This window comes from Taudactylus pleione, unplaced genomic scaffold (assembly GCF_031769625.1).
Source record: "Taudactylus pleione unplaced genomic scaffold, aTauple2 ptg000046l, whole genome shotgun sequence".
NCBI classification, from domain to species: domain Eukaryota; kingdom Metazoa; phylum Chordata; class Amphibia; order Anura; family Myobatrachidae; genus Taudactylus; species Taudactylus pleione.
Genome location: NW_028284448.1, coordinates 3,812,296 through 3,836,201, shown reverse-complemented (window position 1 = coordinate 3,836,201; position 23,906 = coordinate 3,812,296). Strand labels below are relative to the sequence as shown.

At 40.6% G+C, this 23,906-nt stretch overlaps 1 protein-coding gene across 1 annotated transcript in view; it reads left to right on the top strand.

Moving 5' to 3' along the window:
• The window catches only part of PREP (prolyl endopeptidase), a 126,838-nt gene that overhangs the window by 42,237 nt on the left and 60,695 nt on the right, over positions 1–23,906 (top strand). The window contains exon 8 of the mRNA XM_088460439.1: positions 9,659–9,850. Within this exon, the coding sequence (XP_088316565.1) occupies positions 9,659–9,850 (192 nt within the window). The remainder of the gene's footprint in view (positions 1–9,658; positions 9,851–23,906) is intronic.

Genomic DNA, 23,906 nt, shown 5'->3' with positions numbered 1-23,906 from the left:
CATGTCTCCATAGGACTTGGCAAAGGCTGCGTCTGAGCCACTGGAAGATCCCAGCGCTGCCCAGGCCTGAAGTTAGAACTGGCGGTGTGGATTGCGCTGCAGTTGTTATCAGGCCCACCAGTCTTGATTGGGCGAGGAGGCCGCACTGCGCCCCCTTTATTGTGGTGCCCTCGTGCAGCTTCTCTGTTGGAACGGCTCTTGAGCTCCTACATCTAGCTAGTTTCCTGTCTGGGTTATCCCTTACTTTATAACGGAGAACAGATCTGAATGCCTTTCACATTTGATAAGCTATGAGTCGCTGACAGCTCTGAAAATACAGAGCAGAAAGTCAGTGTGGTGAGTGACAGATGAGGGGAGGGATGGGGAAACGGGTTGAAAACATTGAAGCATTTATTTCTGGACAGATTTTAAGATCTGATTATGTGAATGTGATTGATATGTGGGAACTGTTTTTATGTTTGATTTAGTCCATTTGCTTGAGTGGCCTTTTAAGACTAGGATTCCTAAAACAAAGCTAAGGTCTTAAGAAAAATTGAAAAACTGAATTTTTGAACATTTCAACAACTTCTGTTTTCATACAGAGACTAAATTGCAGTAATAAAATGTCGTCTGTCCGGAGGTTGTAGTATGTTTTTAATGTTTCCTGGTTGAATTCATTTTATCAGTTTGCACCTATTTATGAGCCATGGAAATGGGTGCCTGGAGGTCGACACGACTTTTCTGTAAGAGCACTGCTGTAATGGTTGATAAAATGGTTTGACAGATATTACGAAAAAGATTCTGTTAACATCAAATAACCACTCTTAAATGGATTTTGAAGTTCCCCTCATTTCCCATTTATCCCATTTATACTTTGATGGTTGTCCCTCCCCTGAGGCCACCACTATTAATTTTATTTAGCCCTAGTGCTTCTGTCAGATCGGAGAGAGCCAAATACCACCAAAGGTGATTGCCAGTGTTCCCAGCTAAAGTCGAGAGCAATATAATTGGGGCTAATTGACAAAATTCCAGTAGAGGGAAAATTGAGACTAGGGGCCTATGTATTAATAATCCCCGCTATGTACTAACTGTAACTAGCAGGGAAAGTGGTAGCGCTAACTGCTGTCCCTGAGAGTTGCAAAGAGTTAAATCCCTGTCATATTGGAGGAGTCTTTTTTTTTTTTTTTACTTTTGACAATATTTTACTAAACCTTTTATTTATAAACTAGCGACCCACCCCATGTTCGCACGGGAGCAATTTTAAATATACGGCAATAGTCTTCTTTTTTTTTTTTTTTTAAACCAAGGTTTTGTAAGATTGCCTTGTAGACGACATTAGTCATTTTTCCTCATGACGTCAACACAAAAAGATTTACTTTTAACGTGACACGCAAAAGGGCCAGATAAAGTTGTCCATCAGAAAGTTTCCACAAGGGCCAATTCCAGCCATGTTGTGTCTGCTTTATTGTCATGCCAAAACAGACTCTTACCGGAAATTGGACTTGTTTGAAATTTAAAGAATCATAAATTAAGTAGGAACTGTAAAAAAACCTGAAAAACTGAAATTTTGTATCGGTAAACAGGGCTTACATCAATTTTTCTCGAGAAACTGGATAATATGTATCAATCTTTACATGGTATAACGGTTTAGGCAGCGTAAGCCTAGAAAGTGCCGGGCGTCAGTTTTTTCATTGACTTGCTTCACTAAAGGCTCCGTTATGTCGTGCATTAATGTTCCATACACATAAACCTTCCTTGACAAAATAATAGTAAAAACTGCATCCAAATCCATCTAGTGATTCTCGAGATTAGCTTCAACAAACAGACAGACTCCTACCAGGGACTTTATTTTATACTATGTATAGATTGTAATTTATTTATTTTTATTTAAATATACTCTAATTGTGGTAAATATATTCTAAACATTAACCATTTCAGCCACTGTCTTTTTTTTTTTTTGTATTTAGCACCAGCAGTTATGCATTGCTTTATGGAGAATATTTGTAATTTTATATCGATCTCCCCCAATGGAACTCTGTCTAATTTCTCTAACACACATGTACACACAGGTACATTTTAGTCAGCAGTCAATTAGTCTACCAGAATGTTTTTGGAGTTACAAAATCAAAACCAAACTGAAGTACCCGCAGTAAAATCACGGACACACAGGGAGCATACTTCACACAGGACCTGATTCAGACCCGGTCGCTAAGGTGCGCTCGCTTGCTGTGAACAGTTTTCGCCTGTCTGCGCATGCGTATAATTCGCAGTGTGCGTGCGCAAGCCAGTCTTTGCGATCTGATTTTGGTTGCTCGTAAGTCAATATCCGGTCGCTACTTTGAGTGCCGTTTGTGGGTGGTAACAGGGAAAGTTGCTTGTAAATGGGGGAGTGGTGTTGCGGACACAGACATGTCAGGCCATGAAAACGCTGTTTAAAGGGCGTGCATAATTAGCAAAGTAGCGTCATTGTACACGTCACCTGCATCTATTTCAGCCCGCACTGATCGCAGTGCTTGCGGCAGGGAAAGGCAACCTCAAGGACAGCGAGCAGCTCCAATTTAATCCTACAGTTCCCGGAGATGACGTGTGTTGCGAGTGGCAAGGGGGCATCTTTATACACTTGCGAGCACAGTTGGCCGTAGCTCGCTAAGACATAGAGGGCGTCCTTTCGCGACGCAGTGCGAGTGCTTCATTTAAATATCCGGCCTCTCTTTGCTAGCGAGCGGCCGCATCTTGCGATCACATCTGAATGTGCTCCACAGTCAGGGCTCAGGTCGAGAATCAAACTCATGACCTCATGCTGTGAGACAGCAGTGCTAACCTCTGTACCACCACACTGTTTATATAAACTTTTTATATTACAGTTTCAGAACAGTCTAAGAAAATGCTCTTCTGCAGTATAGCGACAAATAAATGAGAGCATTGAACAGCAGTAGAACCGATTAATAAACTGCAAGTTTACTACACAATGTAGAAGAACTGTTTTTCCTACAGGAGATATCATTATATTATATACCTTTTTTATATAATGCTGTGGGTGGGTGTGTATGCAAAATGCCTGCAGGTATTGTTAGAATAGTGTATCCAAGAAGCTAGTCAGTGTGGTTCATTTTACAAAAAGTATCCTCTTCCATTTAGGAAAGATAATACCCAAAAGTAGAAAACCAATTAACTCAAGTGGCATATTGCATATTGACATCCATCCGAATTACTGTTTTATGTAAAGCTAGATAATTAAATTTTAGGCTTGTTGTGTTATGCGCCATTGTACTAAACTTTAGTGTGTCTATTTTTGGTTCCACATACAGTACACATGTGAAATTGCATTCTCTGCCTTGGGGGCACATGAAAAAAAAACAAAAAACGAAAAGTTCAACAGGTTTACAGATGTCACTGCAGAATTGTGTTGTGATTGATCCAACCTTTCACCTGACTTTCAAAAGCTTGTTACCCAGAAATCGCATTGAATTGTCAGATGTATTTGTTATAGCTTGTAAACCTTGTTCCTTTTACATTAAAATGCCTGCTGTTATTACAGATTGTCTGTCAGTTTCTCTGATTAAATGTATATAGGGTGAGTCAGCCAGTGAATGAACATTTTCAGCTTTAATACAGTAATCCTTGGAGAGAGATAAAGTACCAACCTATCAGCTCCTGACATTTTTCAAATGCAGCCTGTAAAGTGACAGGAGCTGATTGGTTGGTACTTTATCTCCATCCACTTTCTCTCTCCAAGGCTTAGGGGTCTATTTACTAAGCATTGGATGGAGATAAAGTGACCAGAGATAAAGTCCCAGCCAATCAGCTCCTAATTGTCATTTTTCAAACACAGCCTGTGACATGACAGGAGCTGATTGGATGGGACTTTCCGTTCACTATATCTCCACCCAGTGCTTAGTACCTAGACCCCACAATATTAGATTTGATCTGTTGACTGTTTTATTGATGCAAGTCATATTATTCTCTTACTGGACTTTTCTGTTCATTTGCTAGCATTGTGCGTCTATTTCATTCACTGGTAATTTCTACAGCTATTCTGTTTTTTGGATGTACAATACTAATCAAAAATGTATTTTAAAAGTATACATAGTAATAATGTTGGCATATGTCTCAATACTTTTTATGTTGTATCTTCTACATACACCATCCCCTTAAGTATGAGACTTCCCTTGACCATTCACTCACTGGAAGAGTCACTAGGAAAATAAAAATAAATAAATAAAAAAAAAAAAAAAATATATATATATATATATATATATATATATATATATACACACACACACATAGTCAGGTCCATAAATATTGGGACATTGACAGAATTTTCATATTTTGGCCTCTATTCACCACCACAATGGCTTTGAAATGAAACAAACAAGATGTGCTTTAACTGCAGACTTTCAGATTTAATTTGAGGGTAATTACATCCAAATCAGGTGAACGGTGTAGGAATTACAATGGTTTCTATATGTGCCTCCCACTTTTTAAGGGGCCAAAAGTAATGGGACAAACTAAACAATCCTAAATCTAACTTTCACTTTTTAATACTTTGTTGCAAATCCTTTGCAGGCAATTACAGCCTGAAGTCTGGAACGCATAGACATCACCAGACGCTGAGTTTCATCCCTGGTGATGCTCTGCCAGGCCTCTACTGCAAATGTCTACAGTTCCTGCTTGTTCTTGGGGCATTTTCCCTTCAGTTTTGTCTTCATCAAGTGAAATGCATGCTCAATCGGATTCAGGTCAGGGGATTGACTTGGCCATTGCATAACATTCCACTTTTTAGCCTTAAAAAACTCTTTGGTTGCTTTTGCAGTAAGCTTCGGGTCATTGTCCATCTGCACTGTGAAGCGCCGTCCAATGAGTTCTGAAGCATTTGACTGAATATGAGCATATAATATTGCCCGAAACACTTCCGAATTCATTCTGCTGCTTTTGTCAGCAGTCACATCATCAATAAATACAAGGGGACCAGATCCATTGGCAGCCATACATGCCCACGCCATGACACTACCACCACCATGCTTCACTGATGAGGTGGTATGTTTTGGATCATGAGCAGTTCCTTTCCTTCTCCACTCTGGTACAAGTTGATCTTTGTCTCATCTGTCCATAGGATGTTGTTCCAGAACTGTAATGGCTTTTTTAGATGTTGTTTGGCAAACTCTAATCTGGTCTACCTGTTTTTGAGGCTCACCAATGGTTTGCATCTTGTGGTGAACCCTCTATATTCGCTCTTGTGAAGTCTTCTCTTGATTGTTGACTTTGACACATATACACCTACCTCCTGGAGAGTGTTCTTGATTTGGTCAACTGTTGTGAAGGGGTTTTTCTTCACCAGGGAAATAATTCTTCTGTCATCCACCGCAGTTGTTTTCCATGGTCTTCCGGGTCTTTTGGTGTTGCTGAGCTCTCCGGTGCGTTCTTTCTTTTTAAGAATGTTCCAAACAGTTGATTTGGTCACACCTAATGTTTTTGCTATCTCTCTGATGGGTTTGTTATGATTTTTCAGCCTAATGATGGCTTGCTTCACTGATAGTGACAGCTCTTTGGATCTCATATTGAAAGTTGACAGCAACTGATTCCAAATGCAAATGTCACACCTAGAATCAACTCCAGACCTTTTACCTGCTTAATTGATAATGAAATAATGAGGGAATAGCCCACACCTGTCCATGAAATAGCTTTTGAGTTGATAGTCCCATTACTTTTGGCCCCTTAAAAAGTGGGAGGCACATATAGAAACCGTTGTAATTCCTACACCGTTCACCTGATTTGGATGTAATTACCCTCAAATTAAAACTGAAAGTCTGCAGTTAAAGCACGTCTTGTGTGTTTCATTTCAAAGCCATTGTGGTGGTGAATAGAGGCCAAAATATGAAAATTTTGTCAATGTCCCAATATTTATGGACCTGACTGTGTGTGTGTATATGTATATGTGTGTGTGTATATATATATATATATTTTTTTTTTTTGTTTAATTTTTTTACTACTTTCTGAGAGTGAGGGTTTTTTGTATTCCTTTAAAAAGTTAGAGGACATTCAGTACTTCACTGTTCTAGAACACACTGTGTGCCTTGCAGCTGGTTTACATAATAGCAGTCAGTGTCCTGTTCCTCTTGACTTCAGTGCACGGAGAGGATCTTGTAGAGTCTTGTAACAATACCTGCATGCAAACACAGAGGGGTGTCTAATATATAAGGGAATTTTAAAAAGGACTAAAGGTGCCCATCCACTAGAAGACAGGCAAACGACTGCACGATTATGACATTGTAATCATGTAGTCGTTTATCAGTCTGTGATAAGCCTACACTGAACGAGCAGTCAGTCGGTGTCGGCACATTAATCATCTGCAAACATGCTGAACCTGACGTTATCGTCAGGTTGTCCAGCATGTCTGCCCAATGATAGATGTCTAAACGACCAGCGGGAGCGCACATCGCTGGTCGTTTTAGACATTTTTGCAAACGATTTGCAAGCAATTTATGAATGATTTAACGATAATATCGTTCAATCGCTCAACTTAATCGACTAGTAGATGGGCACCTTTACTCTGGATTTCATATGAACTTGCATAAGTCATAAAGTTTGATACTTATTCAGACTGGGTTAAAAGGATACTTTTGTAGCTTTCACACAGGTTTTTGACAGACTGACAATTTCAACTTAAGCCAGCCCCGGAACCTGTGTAATTTAAGTGTCCACATTTTTATGGATTGTGTGTGTTTATACGTTTGTGTGTATGTTGGTAATTCCATGTGAATCGTGTTACATTTCATGTTAATTTTTAGAAGTTTTAATGCACCACACACAAAAATAAAGCTGAAATTCAACATTTTAAAAATATGACCATAATATATGGGGTAGGTAGTCATAATTAAAGCTTAGAAGAAGAGAAAATGTTCACTCTTAGTAGTAGTAAAATGTTCTTGTTTATATGCATGGCTCATGTTACAGCAGAATGGACATCCTGCTCTCCTAATTATTTATACAATATGATTGTTATATTATACACTAATAAGACCCTAAACTTATGATTGATAAACAAACAAAAAACTGAATGTTAACCAAACTGTACTTATAATCAATTTTGACATGTTACATACGAATGTGACTCAGTTACATTTCTGTCCCCAGTCAAAGATTGACATTAAAATTTATGATGACGTGTAGTCATAACATTTTGACCGTTACTATTGATGAACTGCTTACCTTAAAAGTACTTTATGTGGCAGCAACTATGAAATTATGATTATTACTATAATTTCAGGTATAAAATACGTGGTAATAAGCAGTTTCTACATCCACTTCATCAACTTCCATATTTGTTCAATGGGCGATAAATATATTGATTTTCAATTAAAACACAATATACTTCGAATTTTAAGCAGTATAAATATATGTTGTCGGTTATGTGAAACTAGCTGGGAAACCTGCCATTGCCCTGGTTGAAGACTGGATCCTTCAGTACATCTGCTATTTGTTTACATTGTCCTTGCCTATTACCCCATTCCATTGATCCTGAAAAGGACCCCACTGTTTGCTAACATGCTTTCAAACAGTGGCGTAACTACAAGGGGTGCGGCTGCTATGGTGCCTGAGCTGCATCTGTGGCCCACCACTCCCCCCTGCACCCAGTCCCGCACACAAGGTGGCTAGTCCAGTCAGGGCCGCCGATTGGATTCCAGGAGGCATCGGTGGTGTTTTGGTGCCTGCTCCTGATTGGATTGGAATCTGAGCTCTCGACTGGCGCCAGATTCAAATTGCGCCGGCCCTTTTGTCATTCCATGTCTACCACTGCAGCCGGTGTGCCAGCTGCAATTAGCTGGCGGCCTGGCCCCAAATCTACACCTGGTGATGGCACACAGGGGGAGGCGAGAGGCTGCTGATGGGAAACAGGGAGGTGTATTGCTGGGGGGGCATAATGTGTAAGGGGCTCTACTATTGTGTGGAATAATGTCTGGGTCACTACCGCTATGTAGCAAAATTGTAAAAGGCATGACTGTGTAATGTAAGTGGCATTACTGTGTGGCATAATGTATAAGGCGCACTATATCTGCCAGACAAAAATAATCATACCTGCCTTGACAAAATAATAGTAAAAACTGCATCCAAATCCATCTAGTGATTCTCGAGATTAGCTTCAACAAACAGACAGACTCCTACCAGGGACTTTATTTTATACTATGTATAGATTGTAATTTATTTATTTTTATTTAAATATACTCTAATTGTGGTAAATATATTCTAAACATTAACCATTTCAGCCACTGTCTTTTTTTTTTTTTTTTTTTGTATTTAGCACCAGCAGTTATGCATTGCTTTATGGAGAATATTTGTAATTTTATATCGATCTCCCCCAATGGAACTCTGTCTAATTTCTCTAACACACATGTACACACAGGTACATTTTAGTCAACAGTCAATTAGTCTACCAGAATGTTTTTGGAGTTACAAAATCAAAACCAAACTGAAGTACCCGCAGTAAAATCACGGACACACAGGGAGCATACTTCACACAGGACCTGATTCAGACCCGGTCGCTAAGGTGCGCTCGCTTGCTGTGAACAGTTTTCGCCTGTCTGCTCATGCGTATAATTCGCAGTGTGCGTGCGCAAGCCAGTCTTTGCGATCTGATTTTGGTTTCTCGTAAGTCAATATCCGGTCGCTACTTTGAGTGACAGATAGTGCCGTTTGTGGGTGGTAACAGGGGAAGTTGCTTGTAAATGGGGGAGTGGTGTTGCGGACGCAGGCGTGTCAGGCCACCAAAACGCTGTTTAAAGGGCGTGCATAATTAGCAAAGTAGCGTCATTGTACACGTCACCTGCATCTATTTGCAGTCTACACTATCCGTTGTGACTGATGTCACAACTGGGCGGGCATTTACATGCGCCCGCCCAGTTGAGCTGGTAATTACCACTGGCCTGTGCAGCAAGTGCACAGGTGGTCGGCTGACCGCCCGTACACAAAGCATGATGCCCCAATATATCTGCATATTTAGCATTGCGTTGACTGTGCTGCACAGCCAATGCGCATGTCTGTGAACGACGTTGTTCACACATATCACTGGTACACCCTGGCCGACGGGCACACTATATATCGCCCGTTCAATTGAATTGCCAGTGTTTATCCAGTATTTCACTGCTACGGAGAGGAGTAGTGTTGATATGCCAGAAAATATCAGGTTTTATGTATGTGCAATCCTTATGAGAGGGGGTTAAGTGAAATGACAATATTATACTATGTGCACACTTGTCATTTTTTTTTTTTTTCTATGATTAAAAAAACATTCTGCACAGTTGTCGAAATTGATTTTTAACTGTGCTGGGGCCATTAGGTCTATCCAGAAACATACATGTGAATCAGCTTCTGTCTAAATTGCCACGTTTGGTAGAAATTTCTGTAAGCTCTACTATGGCTGGTGTGATATAGATGAATAAAGCATGCTGCATGAGACGTTGATGTCATATAAACTAGGCTTGATAATGTATGTGTGTATATACTGTGTATGTGTGTGTGTATATATATATATATATATATATATATATATATATGTGTGTGTGTATGTATGTATATATATATATATATATATATATATATATATTATTATTATTAAAAATAAATTTGTGTGTGCGTGTATTACATATGTAATTTATTTTATTCTATCTTTTTTGTTCTGCAGGAATTCTTCCATGGGTAAAATTAATAGATAACTTTGAAGCAGAATATGAATATATAACAAATGAAGGGACTGTCTTCACATTTAAAACTAATAGAAATGCCTCAAATTACAAACTAATTAACATAGACTTCAGTGATCCTGGAGAATCCAACTGGAAAGAACTTGTACCAGAGCATGAAAAAGATGTACTTGGTAAGTGTATAGGTTTTCTTTTAAAAATAATGTGGCAAAAGTTGAATTCATTTTTCATTCAATACATTGCAATGTTTATTTATGATTTCTTTACTTACTGAGTACTGCTATTGGTCTTAAAACACCATGTGCAGTGTTTAAAATCATTATAAGTGCTGTTATCATGTTCATGTTGGTTTCTTCACCACCAAAATGTATTATTATTCCCCATACACTGCTTTTTTGGACTGCTTACTTTAAGTAATTTGACTGGCTCTGCTAGTGCTCGTACATTTTTAATAGAGGTCTTTTAGTTTAGTAATATTCACTGTTGTTGCTTGCTTACAAATTGTATAAAAGGTTTTTTTAGTGACTGACAATGAATACCATACTTTTAGAAGACTATGAGGGGTATTCAATATGAAAGGTTAACTTCCCTGGCGAAGTTAACGTTTCATATCGGAGTTTTTTTCTGCGTAAAGGTATGGTGCGCGCTCCCGCTTATCCCCGTATTCAAAATAAAATTAACGAAAACGGGAAACTCCGAAGTACCGCTGTTTCAGCCTTTAATTGAAAGTCGGGGATTTAAATAGCCGCAGCAGGTGTTTTTTTCCCGACATTGAAGAAGTGTTGCAGAAGAGCACTTAGGTAATTTTTTTCGTTTTTTTAAGTGGTCCCATCAAATTTGGGGTACATGAAAATGGGTACTAGCATATTTTTAAGTCCCTGAAGTAAATTTTTAAAAATTCTGCATTTGTGCACCTGCCGCTATAATTCTATTCTTCAAAACACCTGCCGCATACTTGCAGAATAGCCCTGAACCTATTTCCCTATTGTTATACAATTTTTTCCCAATTTTTTTTTTTTTCACCCCAATTTTTAAATACATTTTTTGGGGTGTCCCTATTTTTTTTTTAAAACTTTTTTTGACACAGCTCTTTTTTTAAATGTCATTCCCAGGGGTGCAGGCTATTTTTTTTAAGCCTGCACCCTAAACCCCAATTCTGCACTTTTTTTCAACACCTATTCAATGGTGAAAAGTTATCACCGTTTTTTATCAGACTTTTTTCAAAACTGCGATAAGTCTTTGAAATTGAATACGGTGTAAAAGTAAAACCTGCGATAATTACGTCATACCTCCGATATTAACGCAAAAACGATGTTTTTGCTCCCATATTGAATACCCCTGTATGTATGATAAAAGTCAGTCTTTCTAATTAGATTACATATAACAAAATTATCGATGACCTAAGTGACCTAAAGAAGTCATTTACTAATGTTGTGACTATAGCAACCATGCTTAGCCGTTTTCTGTGTTTCAAGCTTCATACATTTGTAGTGTGGGTGTTGCTGCTCCACTTCTTGGATGCTGATACGCGGCACTGTCAAACGGGATAGTAAGAGGGAGTGTTGCTATGCTCCCATGCAGCCCATTCATCGTGTAGGGAAAACAGGTTCTGCTGCCGAATGTGAGGGGCCAATAGAGAAGAGTAAGGGGCCGTGCACTCTGCATCCCCTTTTATTCCAACTTTTTAGTTTGTGTATTTTCTTTCAAGTGAATATGATTACAGGCCATAGAAACAAAATAATGGTATAAACAGTTAAAGATAGATATACATAAGCTTGATTTTAGTTCTTGCAAATTTTTGCTGTTCACATCTTTTCTGCAGACAGGTTTAGATGGAGTTTTTAAGATCAGTGTTATGGAAGCAGGAACAATTTTAGCATCTGTAGACATAAAAAGATGCATATCTTCATGCTCCAATATGAGAGGGACATCAATCTCTTATCAGATTTAAAGTCCAGAACTCATTTTCATTCAGGACTCTGCCATTCAGCTTGGCCTCAACACGAAGAGTCTTTACAAAGGTTATGGTAGTAATGGCGGCTTTGTTAACGTCTCAAGGGGTAATTTATCACTTTTTTATCAAGGCCAGTTCACCACTCTTACTACAGGCAGTTCTCCAGAAGATGGCATCAGTGCTACAATCACAGGGATGAATATTATAATTGCACAAATTCATCCTGGCTCTAATTCAGCAAATGTATTCCTCAGGGTAATCTTTGAAACAACATTAAGGAGGATTTTCTGTCAGAAGAAAAAAAATCGGAGTTCCTCAGGAGTTGTTGATGAAGGGTGTTGAAAGCCCACAGTTCCTCATCTCTCCTTTGAATTAAACTTTTAGGGAAGCTGTTTAGTATGGTAGACTTCATTATCTGATATTTGAGATTAGCATTCTAAAGAAATTATTCTGGTCCAATCACCTGTTGAATGCACAGACCATCAGGCTGTCTCAGACAACACACCAGTCTCTGAGATGGTAGTTGAGGAAGGAGAACAGGGCCAGGTTGTTCTCCATCCCAACTGGACGATTGTCACTACAGATGTGAGTCTTTAAGGATGGTGGCAGTTATCCTGCATCTTTACTTACAGGGAGTTTGGTCCAGGGCCAAATGTCTTTTGTCCATCAGTGTATTGGAGCTCAGGGCAATTTTGAATGCCCTTAGCGTAGCTCAGTCTGTGCTTCAGAGCCAACCCATTCAGATTCTTTCAGAAATTTCTACAGCTGTGCCATATATAAATCACATATAAATCATCAGGGGGACACTAGTAGAGCCTTGGCGATGATGGAATCCTGTAGGATTTAGCCTGGGCAGAACAGTTTGTCCGCACAATTTTAGCATATTTATTCCTGGAGTGAAGAATTGGGAGACATTGTTTACATAGCTCAACTATCCTGGAAGAATGTTCTCTCCATCAAGATATGTTCTGAATTCTTAGTGGGATTTTAGTTGCAGCCAATAATAAATTTGATAGGCTCTAGGCACAAAAAGAACGTAGCCAGATTCTGTTCTGTGTCCAATGATCTGCATGCATCCCTTGTGAATGCAAAATGTCTTGATGAGATTTTTAGATGATGTATCTTTTCTCCTCTCTCATTATTCGTTAAGGTTCTAAGGAAAGAAAAAAGCTATTCTTATTGCCCCAGATTGGCGAAGGAGAGCCTGGTACTCTGTTCTGCTAGGCATGGTAGTAGGTTGCAGGTGGTGCTTTTCTCAGAGCAAAAATCTGTTGACCCATAGTCTGTTTCTGCTTCAAGACCTTCATCGGCTGGTTTTGACAGCATGGCTATTGAGATCAGGATCTTAAAAGATAAGGGGCTTTTGGAAAAAAGTGATTCAGTCCATGATTAAGGAAAAACAATTCCTGCTTAGAGCTACCATGGAGTCTGTCAGTTTGTGTGAGCGTACCGGTTTACACTAATCCTCCTTTTGACTACCTCCACTTCTCCTGTTTTTACAGTCTAGAGTTGGGCCTGAACTTAAGTTCTTTAAAATTTCAGGCATGTGCTTTATCGGTTCCTCCCCTGGAAGCATGGGACTGTCAGCCTCTGTAAAACGGACAGTTTGTTAATCTTGTTTTATGCACAGAAGAAAGGTTGGCCAGCTTCTAAGCAGTTCTATATCCACACTGATTAAGTCGAACATTCAACAGGCTTATTCTGGTGCCGGTCTACCCATTCCACCAGATCAATTGGTGGTACTTGGACGGCTAGATATACGGAGCAGTTGTGCCATGCACTCTGTCCACGTGTTTATCTTTCATAATTTATCTTTGTGACCAAGGATTCTAGCTTTGGACACAGGGTTTTGTGTTTTAGCCATTTCTCCCAAGTTTATCTGGGGACCACCGTTCCCCACCTTATACTTTATTGAGTTTCTCTTTTTGATTGTCAATGCTTTCTTGTTTACATTTTATCCTTTGGCGCTTTGTAAGTTAAAAACTAAGGAAGGGCTGTGAGGGATGAGCGTTACAATTTTAAAACATAACCAATTAAGTTCCAGCTCCAGTACTCTATGCACAACTTCTTTTTGGCAATGTCCCTCAGATGGACTTGGAGAATTAGTTTTTTTTACATAATCCTATATACTTCTTGCAATAGATGTACAGCTTAGTCATTTATTTATTTCTAAGACCATTTAGTGGAATAAAATATTTTTAATCTTAGGAATTAGTGTGTGTGTGTGTGTGTGTGTGTGTGTATATATGTAGTGTATGTGTGTGTATATAGTTAGTGTTCCAGTAATATATTGGTGTGCACAGCAAGATTTCCATTACACATCAGAAGTTAAACAAGATGTTCCAATTAGTGAGAGCATATCCTGACTAATTGCCTTGTGAATGCAAATGTATTCTGATTAACTGTGTACACCAATCATTTAATGAGATTCGGACATTACACTACAGAGAGCAATTTTAGCTAGAAATGGGCTAATCGGCTCTGAGGTTCATGACCTATAAAATAGATTTGCCATAATGTAAAACCAATGTATTTTTCTTTTCATATATCATGATACATACATTGCACAATATCTGGGATGCGGTTAGAATGCCGATGCCGGAATCCCGACACTTTTCAGAATAACGGCGCTGGCATCCTGACTGCCGGAATGCCATAGGGAAGTACTGGGGTTAGGGGGAGGGAACGTGTTTAAGAGTTCAAATGCTCCACATGCACTTGCCATTATTTAGCACAGGTATTACAGCTGTAGAAAAAGTACATAAACTGTGTGCAGGGTTTTTAATTTTTTTTATCAATCCTTTGAATTTCACTTAGTAGGCAAACAACAAAATAGCACAACACTTTGCTCTTAGCCATGTCTTACCATAAGTGTGTGTGTATATATGTATATGTGTGTGTGTGTATGTGTATATATAATATATACTCCGCCAATTCCTCCAAAGAAAGAAGCAAGCGGCACTCCATCGGACTTTATATCAAGTGACTTCAGTGCTTAAGTTCAACCAACGTTTCAAAGCCGAATCGGCCTTGTCATCAGGGTATGCACACCCTGATGACAAGGCCGCTCCGGCTTTGAAACGTTGGTTGAACTTAAGCACTGAAGTCACTTTATATCAAGTCCGATGGAGTGCTGCTTGCTTCTTTCTTTGGAGGAATTGGTGGAGTATATGCTATTTTAGGAAGGCACCCCGGCAGTGACAATTTGGTTACCTTGAGTGCCCATCTACATGCTTTTTTAGAGTGGGTGATGGATTAGAGGTTTGTGGGATTCGGTGGGCGGGGCTTCCGACGCTGACTAACATCTGGATGATAGTTAGGGCTGGTAGGTCATAGCTAGTGTCAAGAAGCCACTCGTGTGAGGAAGCCATCTCATGTTTGATATTTGACCTTCCTGACCAAGATTCGCATTAGATCAAAACATCAAATGTCTTGGCTATTTTTTTAACTATTCTTGAATAAATGAGATGATTATTTGCCTTTATCCACATGGTGAGTACCCTCTTTCCAGTTTCTGGATTTTGTGTATACATTGTGGCTTCCAACCTCTGGCATCTACTGAGGAGCAACCCTACACCATTTGTGACTATTTTTTGGATGAGAGTGCAGCAGGGGCTGGCTGGCAACTTTTAGCATGGGGGGCAAGTGCAGAGCACTAGCCCATAAACAACGGCTCATCCTTAAATAGAGATTGCGAGATCTTGCGCGCAGACCGACCAGCACAATTGAACATTGAGTGTCCTAATCAATGACTCGAATAGGGATGTTAGTGTCAATACTTAAGCTGCATACACACACAACGATTTTTTGAACGATTAACAATTATCACTTTGAGTCAAACGATGAACAATTATCGTTCATGCGCGTTCACGTTTGTAGTCCAGTCAGACTTGTCAACCCAACGATTTTCATTAAGGGAATATGCAAAAATTGTTTGTAGTTCAAAAAAATCGTTCATTACACTTTAAAAAATCTGACAGATAATCTGACAAAAAATTGTTTATAAAATCGTTGGTAACAAAATCGTTGCGTGTGTATGCAGCTATACACTTACATAACATTATAAGAGGAAAATAAAATGGTGGCTTTTTCTGAGAAAAAGAGACAATATAGGGCCCCATTTAACAACAAAACATAATACCTTTAGCACTTACTAAAAAGGTTAAGGTCTTCTTTCAGTATTTAACAAACAGCAGTAAGCTTAGCTTATCTCTGTTTATCACAGTACCGCTTGCTCCATCTATACCTGGCAATAGTGATGCGTTCCACATAGCAGGCATTGAGGACCCAGCAACAGCCTTTCCAGCTTCGGCAAAGCCTTGCAGGCTTTTCTGTACCCCTGGCAGGTGAAAGTGTAATGTGCATACTGACCGTTGCACATAACACAACAGCCCACCACTGTCAGTCAAGTATGTGTGTTTGGGGAGGGGGAGGGTAGCAGTCTGTAGTCAAAGTGTGGGGGATGGAGGGTAGCAGTCTGCAGTCCAGGTGTGTGTGGAGGCTGGAGGGCAGCAGTCTGCAATCCAGGGGTGTGTGTTGGGGGGCTGGAGGGCAGCAGTCTGCAATACAGGTGTGTGTGTTGGGGGGCTGGAGGGCAGCAGTCTGCAATACAGGTGTGTGTGTGTGGTGAGGCGATCTGCAGTACAGGTGTGTGTGGTGAGGCGATCTGCAGTATAGGTCTGTGTGGTGGGGCGATCTGCAGTTCAAGTGTGTATGTGTGGGGGAGAGGGGTCAGTCCAAGCGTGGGTGATGGGGATGCATGCAGTCCAGGTGTGTGTGTGGGGTGGGGAGTGTAGGGTGGCAGTCTGTAGCTGGGGGGGGGAGAGGGCTCTGTCTACTGTCCAATTTTGTGTGTGTGGGTTAGCTGTCTGCATTCCAAATGTGATCTATATATCACACATGTAGAACCCCCATCCGCTTCCTCCTCCTCACAAAACTTGCATTTGCCCCTTGAGTGTCATGAGAGGACTCACTCCAGCACATGCCAGTCATGTCAGTGCGTTATGCGGCCAGGTGTTGGTTCAGCTTTGGGCCATACCCTCCCACGGGGCTCTGAGTTAATGGGGATCACCCTGGGCCAAGGGTGGATTGGGATGGAAAACCAGCCTGGGAAATTTCTGATAGCAGCCCTAATGGGGGAGAGTCTGTTGAGGGGATGGGGTCTGTGGAGAAGGGCAGGATACTCCCTCCTCTTAGGGCTTGGAAGGGCTTTTGCAAGCCACTGAGGAAAGAAGGGTCAGCAACATAAATCTCTGTACTAGGTACAGACCAGTCAGTTTGAAAGTCTTTTCTTACCTATATGGTGGTTTCTCTGCAACGGGGAACCTCTGAAGAATTTGAGCCTCACTGGGCAGCGTCTTCAGATGGTATTCACTATTCATAGATTAAGATCACATTGTCTGGAAGATGCCTGTTTATGTAGACCTATAATCAAATGTCATCATCATAACCAGATAATATACAGTGCATCCGGAAAGTATTCACAACGCTTGACTTTTTCCACATTTTGTTATGTTACATCAGTGATTCCCAACCTCGGTCCTCAAGGCACACTAACAGTCCTGGATTTAGTGATATCCATGATTGTGCACAGAAGGATAAATCAATTAACTGTGGTACTAATTAAGTCACTTGTGCTGAAGTATGGCTATCCCCAAAACCTGGACTGTTAGTGTGCCTTGAGGACCGTGGTTGGGAACCCCTGTGTTACATCCTTATTCCAAAATGGAATAAATACATTTTTGTCCTCAACATTCTACACACAATACCCCATAATGACAACGTGTAAAGTTGTTTTTTTAGCGGTTTTTGCAAGTTTAATTAAAAAAAAAAAAATACGAAATCACATGTACATAAGTGTTCACAACCTTTGTTCAATACTTTGATGCACCTTTGGCAGCAATTACAGTCTCAAGTCTTTTTGAATATGATGCCACAAGCTTGGCACACCTATCTTTGGGCAGTTTCGCCCATTCCTCTTTGCAGCACCTCTCAAGCTCCATCAGGTTGGATGGGAAGAGTCGGTGCACAACCATTTTCAGATCTCTCCAGAGATGTTCAATTGGATTCAAGTCTGGGCTCTGGCTGGGCTCAAGGACATTCACAGAGTTGTCCTTTGATATCTTGGCTGTGTGCTTAGGGTCGTTGTCCTGCTAAAAGATGAACCGTCGCCCCAATCTGAGTCAAGAGCGCTCTGGAGCAGGTTTTCATCCAGGATGTCTCTGTACATTGCTGCATTCATCTTTCCCTCTATCCCTACTAGTCTCCCAGTTCCTGCCGCTGACAAACATCCCCACAGCATGATGCCGCCACCACCATGCTTCACTGTAGGGATGGTATTGGCCTGGTGATGAGCGGTGCCTGGTTTCCTACAAACATAATGCCTGGCATTCACACCAAAGAGTTCAATCTTTGTGTCATCATGGTCTGAGAGTCCTTCAGGTGCATTTTGGCAAACTCCAGGCGGGCTGCCATGTGCTTGTTACTAAGGAGTGGCTTCCGTCTGGCCATTCTACCATACAGGCCTGTTTGGTAGAGATGGTTGTCCTTCTGGAAGGTTCCCCTCTCTCCACAGAGGAATGCTGTAGCTCTGACAGAGTGACTATCAGGTTCTTGGTCGCCTCAATGACTAGGGCCCTTCTCCCCCGATCGCTCAGGTTAGACGGCCAGCCAACTCTAGGAAGAGTCCTGGTGGTTCCAAACTTCTTCCATTTACGGATGATGGAGGCCACTGTGCTCATTGGGACCTTCAAAGCAGCAGATATTTTTCTGTACCCTTACCCAGATTTGTGCCTTGAGACAATCCTGTCTTGGAGGTCTACAAGATAATTTCTTGGACTTCATGCTTGGTTTGTGCTCTGACATGCACTGTCCAGTGTGGGACCTTTATATAGACAGGTGTATGCCTTTCAAAATCATGTCCAATCAACTGAGTTTATCACAGGTGGACTCCAATTAAGCTGTAGGGACATCTCATGGATGATCAGTGGAAACAGGATGCATCTGAGCTCAATTTTGACCTTCATGGCAAAGGCTGTGAATACTTATGTATATGTGATTTCTTAGTGGGGGGTTTTTTGTTTCCATTTAATTTGCAAAAATCTAAAAAAAAAACAAACTTTTTACACGTTGTCATTATGGGGTATTGTGTGTAGAATTCTGAATTTTGAGGACAAAAATTAATTTATTCCAGTTTGGAATAAGGCTGTAACAAAATGTGTAAAAAGTGAAGCGTTGTGAATACTTTCCGGATGCACTGTATAGTAACAGAAGTTTTTATGCAGGGCAAAATGTATATATACACACACACACACACACATATATATATATATATATATATATATATATATATATGTGCGTGTGTGTGTGTATGTGTGTATATATATATATATATATATATATATATATATATATATATATATTATAATTTTTTTTTTTATTATTATTATTATTATAGGTGTGTGTATATATATATATATATATATATATATATATATATATATACACCCACACACACACAACAGTGTGCGTATGTGTATATATATATCTGTGTGTATGTATGTATGTATATATATATATATATATATATATATATATACACACAGATATATATACATACGCACACTATTGTGTGTGGGTGTATATATATATATATATTGGTGTGTGTATGTGTGTGTGTGTGTGTATATATATGGGATGTGCAGGCTCGGATAGGTTCGAGTTTGCACGTTGAGTTCGGATTTTTCCCTCCAAAAAAACGGAACTCAGAAAGAGGACAAAAGGAATGATGATGTTCGTCCATGTAAGATGACGTTTAGCCTCTTTCTGAGTTCCGTTTTTTTGGAGGGAAAAATCCGAACTCAGCGTGTAAACTCGAACCTATCCGAGCCTGCACATCCCTAATATATATACACACACACACATAGAATAGGGATGTAGTCAATATACCTCCGATCGGAATGCTGGCGGTCGACGGCCAGAGCACCGGAATCCTGACATCAGTTGAAATGCTGACTCCGGAATCCCAATCGTAAGTATAGTGGGCCGGGTTAGCTGTTAGCCGGGCGGGTGGTTAGGTTTAGGCACTAATCGGGAGGGTGAAGGGGGGAGGATTAGAATACTTACCTAGCCCCTGTTGGGATTCTGAGCATTGGGGTGCCGCTGTTTATCTTTTGACAGCTGACATCCCTACTGCCGGTCTCCCATACCCAACCTATAGAATATATATTATATTGAATAGTAGTGATAGCTATGGCGCTAATATAAATAATCAAATCAAGTCCAAACCAAATGCACATAGTCTCTGAGCGTAGTGGTTGAATTCCTCCAGCTTATAAACACTCCCTGGTCTCAGGCCAGGTCTCGTGCTACTCTGCTAGTGCCGGTACTGATTGATTTGATATGCAAAACTTGAATATCTCAGTGCAACTGAGTCTCTGAATCTGTAAACGCAATGCTACAATGCAACGACCTTGGCTTTTTTCCATGCTAAGTTCCATTATGCTTCGTATACATACACTGTCGTACACAGATATACAAGTGTCAGTAAAGTCTCCTGGTATGTCCTAGTCGCATTGCGATGCGGCTAAGATGCATTTTCGCCAAAACAGATGCCCGACGCTAGCAGAGTTGAGTTGGTCAGTCTGACTGAACTACAAACGCGCAATCGTTCATCATTTTCACTCAGAAAGTGAATGATTTTTTTCAACGATATCGTTAACGATAATCGTTAAAAAAATCATTGTGTATGCACCTTAAGATTAAGAAAGGCCCACTATATACTACACTAGTGGTTCCCAAACTTTTTGGAATCACTGCTCGCTAGAGTATCACCATTCTTTTCATGGCGCCCCTAGGCCAAAAATTTCTTATTGACAAACTCAGCAAAAGTGATTAAGTCAGTTGTGCTGAACTGTCATCATTAGGTTCAATTATGTGGTGGTGGACCAGGTTGTGCTTGGGTTTGTCCACATATTTTTTGATTGGCAGTCAACAGCACTGGTTTTGCCTTTTACATTGACTATAAATCTTATTTGGCTCTGTACCACCAACCCGTGGCACCCCTGCAAGTGCACTGCGGCATCCAGTTTGGGAACCACTGTACTACACCTCAAAAACTATTTGCTTCTTTGCACTGGTGCGTACTAAATAGCTTGAAACAGATTGTGCATGTTTGATCTATGGCTGTACATGTTTCGCTGTATTTGTGCTATAAACTGTCTGTTCTAGATTCATAATAGAATTGGTCCCCGTCCCCCCCCTCCCTTTAATTTTCTGGTGTTTGCTACAGATTGCAACAATCTCACCTCATTAACAGTCTCACTTCAAGGTTAATCAAGGGACTAATCATTTGTATTCTCACTATGGTGAATCAGCCTTTCCAAGGCAATCAAAACAGTTGGGGTTAATTAATTCAGAAGAGACTTGGGATAATTTTAGTATCCTTCAGAAATTGGGTGTAGAGGAAACGCTGTGGAAATGTAAAGTGTTAAGCTCTATGTTGGTGTCTAGAATGTGTTGTTTTCAGCAATGAAGGTGGAGATATTGATTTAAAACTAAAGCTAAATGGTTACAGTATGTTAAGTGGTTCTATTACACTAAGGATCATTTTGTGAAAAATGTGGTGTTTTCTATTGCATCCAAACTGGTGCTTGCATTTTCATAACTACTCTAGATATAGAATCTGGTTGGTTGGGAAACTCCTCCCTTTTTATTTTGCAACAGTTCTCTTTAATGTCCTCTAGTTACATAAACTGGGCTTTACAAATTCCAGATGTCAATTGTGTTTAATTCAACCTGGCAACTAATCTTCATTGGGTGCCCAGCAGTCCTTGATTCCATCTGTTCTGTCCTGTCCCATTCAAGATGCAGACATTGCGTGCATGGACAGGGTCTCTCAAAGCATGGGGGGTACTGATGTGACAATCTGGCCCTGCATCAGAATGTATTGGCTACTCTGATTTGCCAATTATTATTTTTATTGTACTTACACAATTTACAGCAATTACCAGTGATTTGGAGTTGTGCGGTTCTCAGTCATATCTTCACTCGCAACTGAGTGGTTGTAACTAGGTGGTAATAGGACGTTCGCACATAGGATAAGTTTGCTGTGTGCAATTTTCACATAATTGCAGACTATTCATAGCTTATACCCCTTTCACACTGGTCCTCTCACCCAGGATATTGCCAGGGCAACTCTGGTTGTGGCCAGGGACCAGTTCAGCTCGCTGCTGTGTGAAAGGGGGACCCGGGTTATTCGGCTCGGGTTAAGTTTTTAAAAGCTGATGATTGGCTGTGGCTACAGAGGCCTGATTCAAGGGAGTGACATGCAGGGCATACACAGATGCAGTGTAATGCCCCTTTTACACCAAAATCCCGGGTCCGACCCTGGAATTTGAATACTGGTCAATCCCGGGTCGAACTCTGCTTCAGACCCCGTTTACACTGCAACTCAACCCGGGTTATTCCTGGGTTTGCCCCGTTTACACTGAACCCGGGTAATCCCTGCTTTTCCCTATAGATGTCATTAAAAATTGTCTTTTTTAAGGGCTGACAAAGATGGTCACAAAAGGCAACAAAAGAGAGGGGTGGGGACTGCTTACAGCAGTGATTCCCAACTTCGGTCCTCAAGGCACACTAACAGTCCTGGTTTTAGTGATATCCATGATTGTGCACAGATGGTTAAATCAATATAACTGAGGTACTAATTAAGTCACTTGTGCTCAAGTATGGCTATCCCTAAAACCTGGACTGTTAGTGTGCCTTGAGGACCGTGGTTGGGAACCCCTGGCTTACAGCATTGCAGCAATGTTGGCAGACGGAGCACATATGTGGCTGTGGTACAGGCTGCAGTTCTGACTGTGGCAGGCTGTGTATCAGCCTGCGTTTTGTGGCTGCTGGTCAGGCTGCTGTGATGCAGGAGGTTAGGCAGGCAAGTGATGGCTGCGTATGCGTCTCTCTGCAGGGCACTGACAAATTATATAATCTGCCAGCACCCCAGAAGCTCCAATCAACAAATAGCAGAAAATAGCTGGGTCAAATAATCCAGGTAGCATCCGTTCACACTGCTGCATGACCCGGGAACAACTCCTTTTCAACCCTGCTCTCAACCCGAATAAGATTGCCGGGTAAATCGTCCCGGGTTATTTTTCTGGGAGCCGTTCACACAGAGCCTCGACCCGGCAATAACCCGGGTTATTCGGTTGGTGTATAAGGGGGATGACCTGGGAATAACCCAGGTCCAACGTGCAGTGGGAAAGAAGTCTGAGCAGCTGTGACACAGGTTGAAACTGTGTACATTGACCTGGTTCAGACCTATTATGTAGGTATGAAAGTGGTATGCAAAGAAATGTCGTCTCTCTTTCACCAGGGATAGAGCTGGTGCAAATGCACGCCGATAATGTTGACTGCTACTTTCAACAGCAGATTGATGTGGGCAGTGAGGTCTCATAGATCCGGCTGACTGAATAAAGATGGAAATATTCATTTCCCTCCGAAATACAGAAAGCTACTGCTTTACATGCAACTCTGAATTAGGCCCTCTAGTATTCAAATCCTAAGCTATGTCCACTGAAGCTGGCAAAACTTTAGGGGTACTGAGGATGCCTTTTTTTTTTTTTTTTTTTTGCTTCGGACTACTATACGGTCATAATTTGTCAAATGTAAAAACATCTGTAGATGAAGTGTTTATTGTTTTAGGCAAAAGGAAAGCTATTGAAAGCAATCAAATTTGTCAGTATAGTATGTGATCTATTTTCTAAAATGCTTAGGATTTGGGGTTTGTCTGTAATGTTAAGCACCAAAATAGTAAGTTAAATTACAGATGAAAAAAAATATATATATTTCCCCACACTGCTATGGCATCCCTATGTTTAGTAGTGCTCTTCAAGGTAAGCAAGTTATTTTGTGATCCTGTCTGGGTATATGGCATGATAACTGAGTAGTAATATTTTGGTAATTGTATTTCTTCTGGGCTGGGATTTTTTTGATAACATTATTTCTGGCCAAAACATATCATACCTGTTTGTTGATGGGTAATCATCCTATGTCACATGCAGCTTGTTCTTGGCTGCAATAACAGGAATATATACTGTGGCCCACAATTGCAGGTACTGGTAAAGAGTACAAACTCCGAGACTGCCATGTAGATTTATTGGATAATAGTCACAATCAGAGGGTTGCAAGGATGCTTTCAGAAGTCTGGATTCGAAGTATGGTGAAATGAGGAAATCCAGCCGAACATAACCATGTACCATTCTAGGGGATGCGGTTAATAC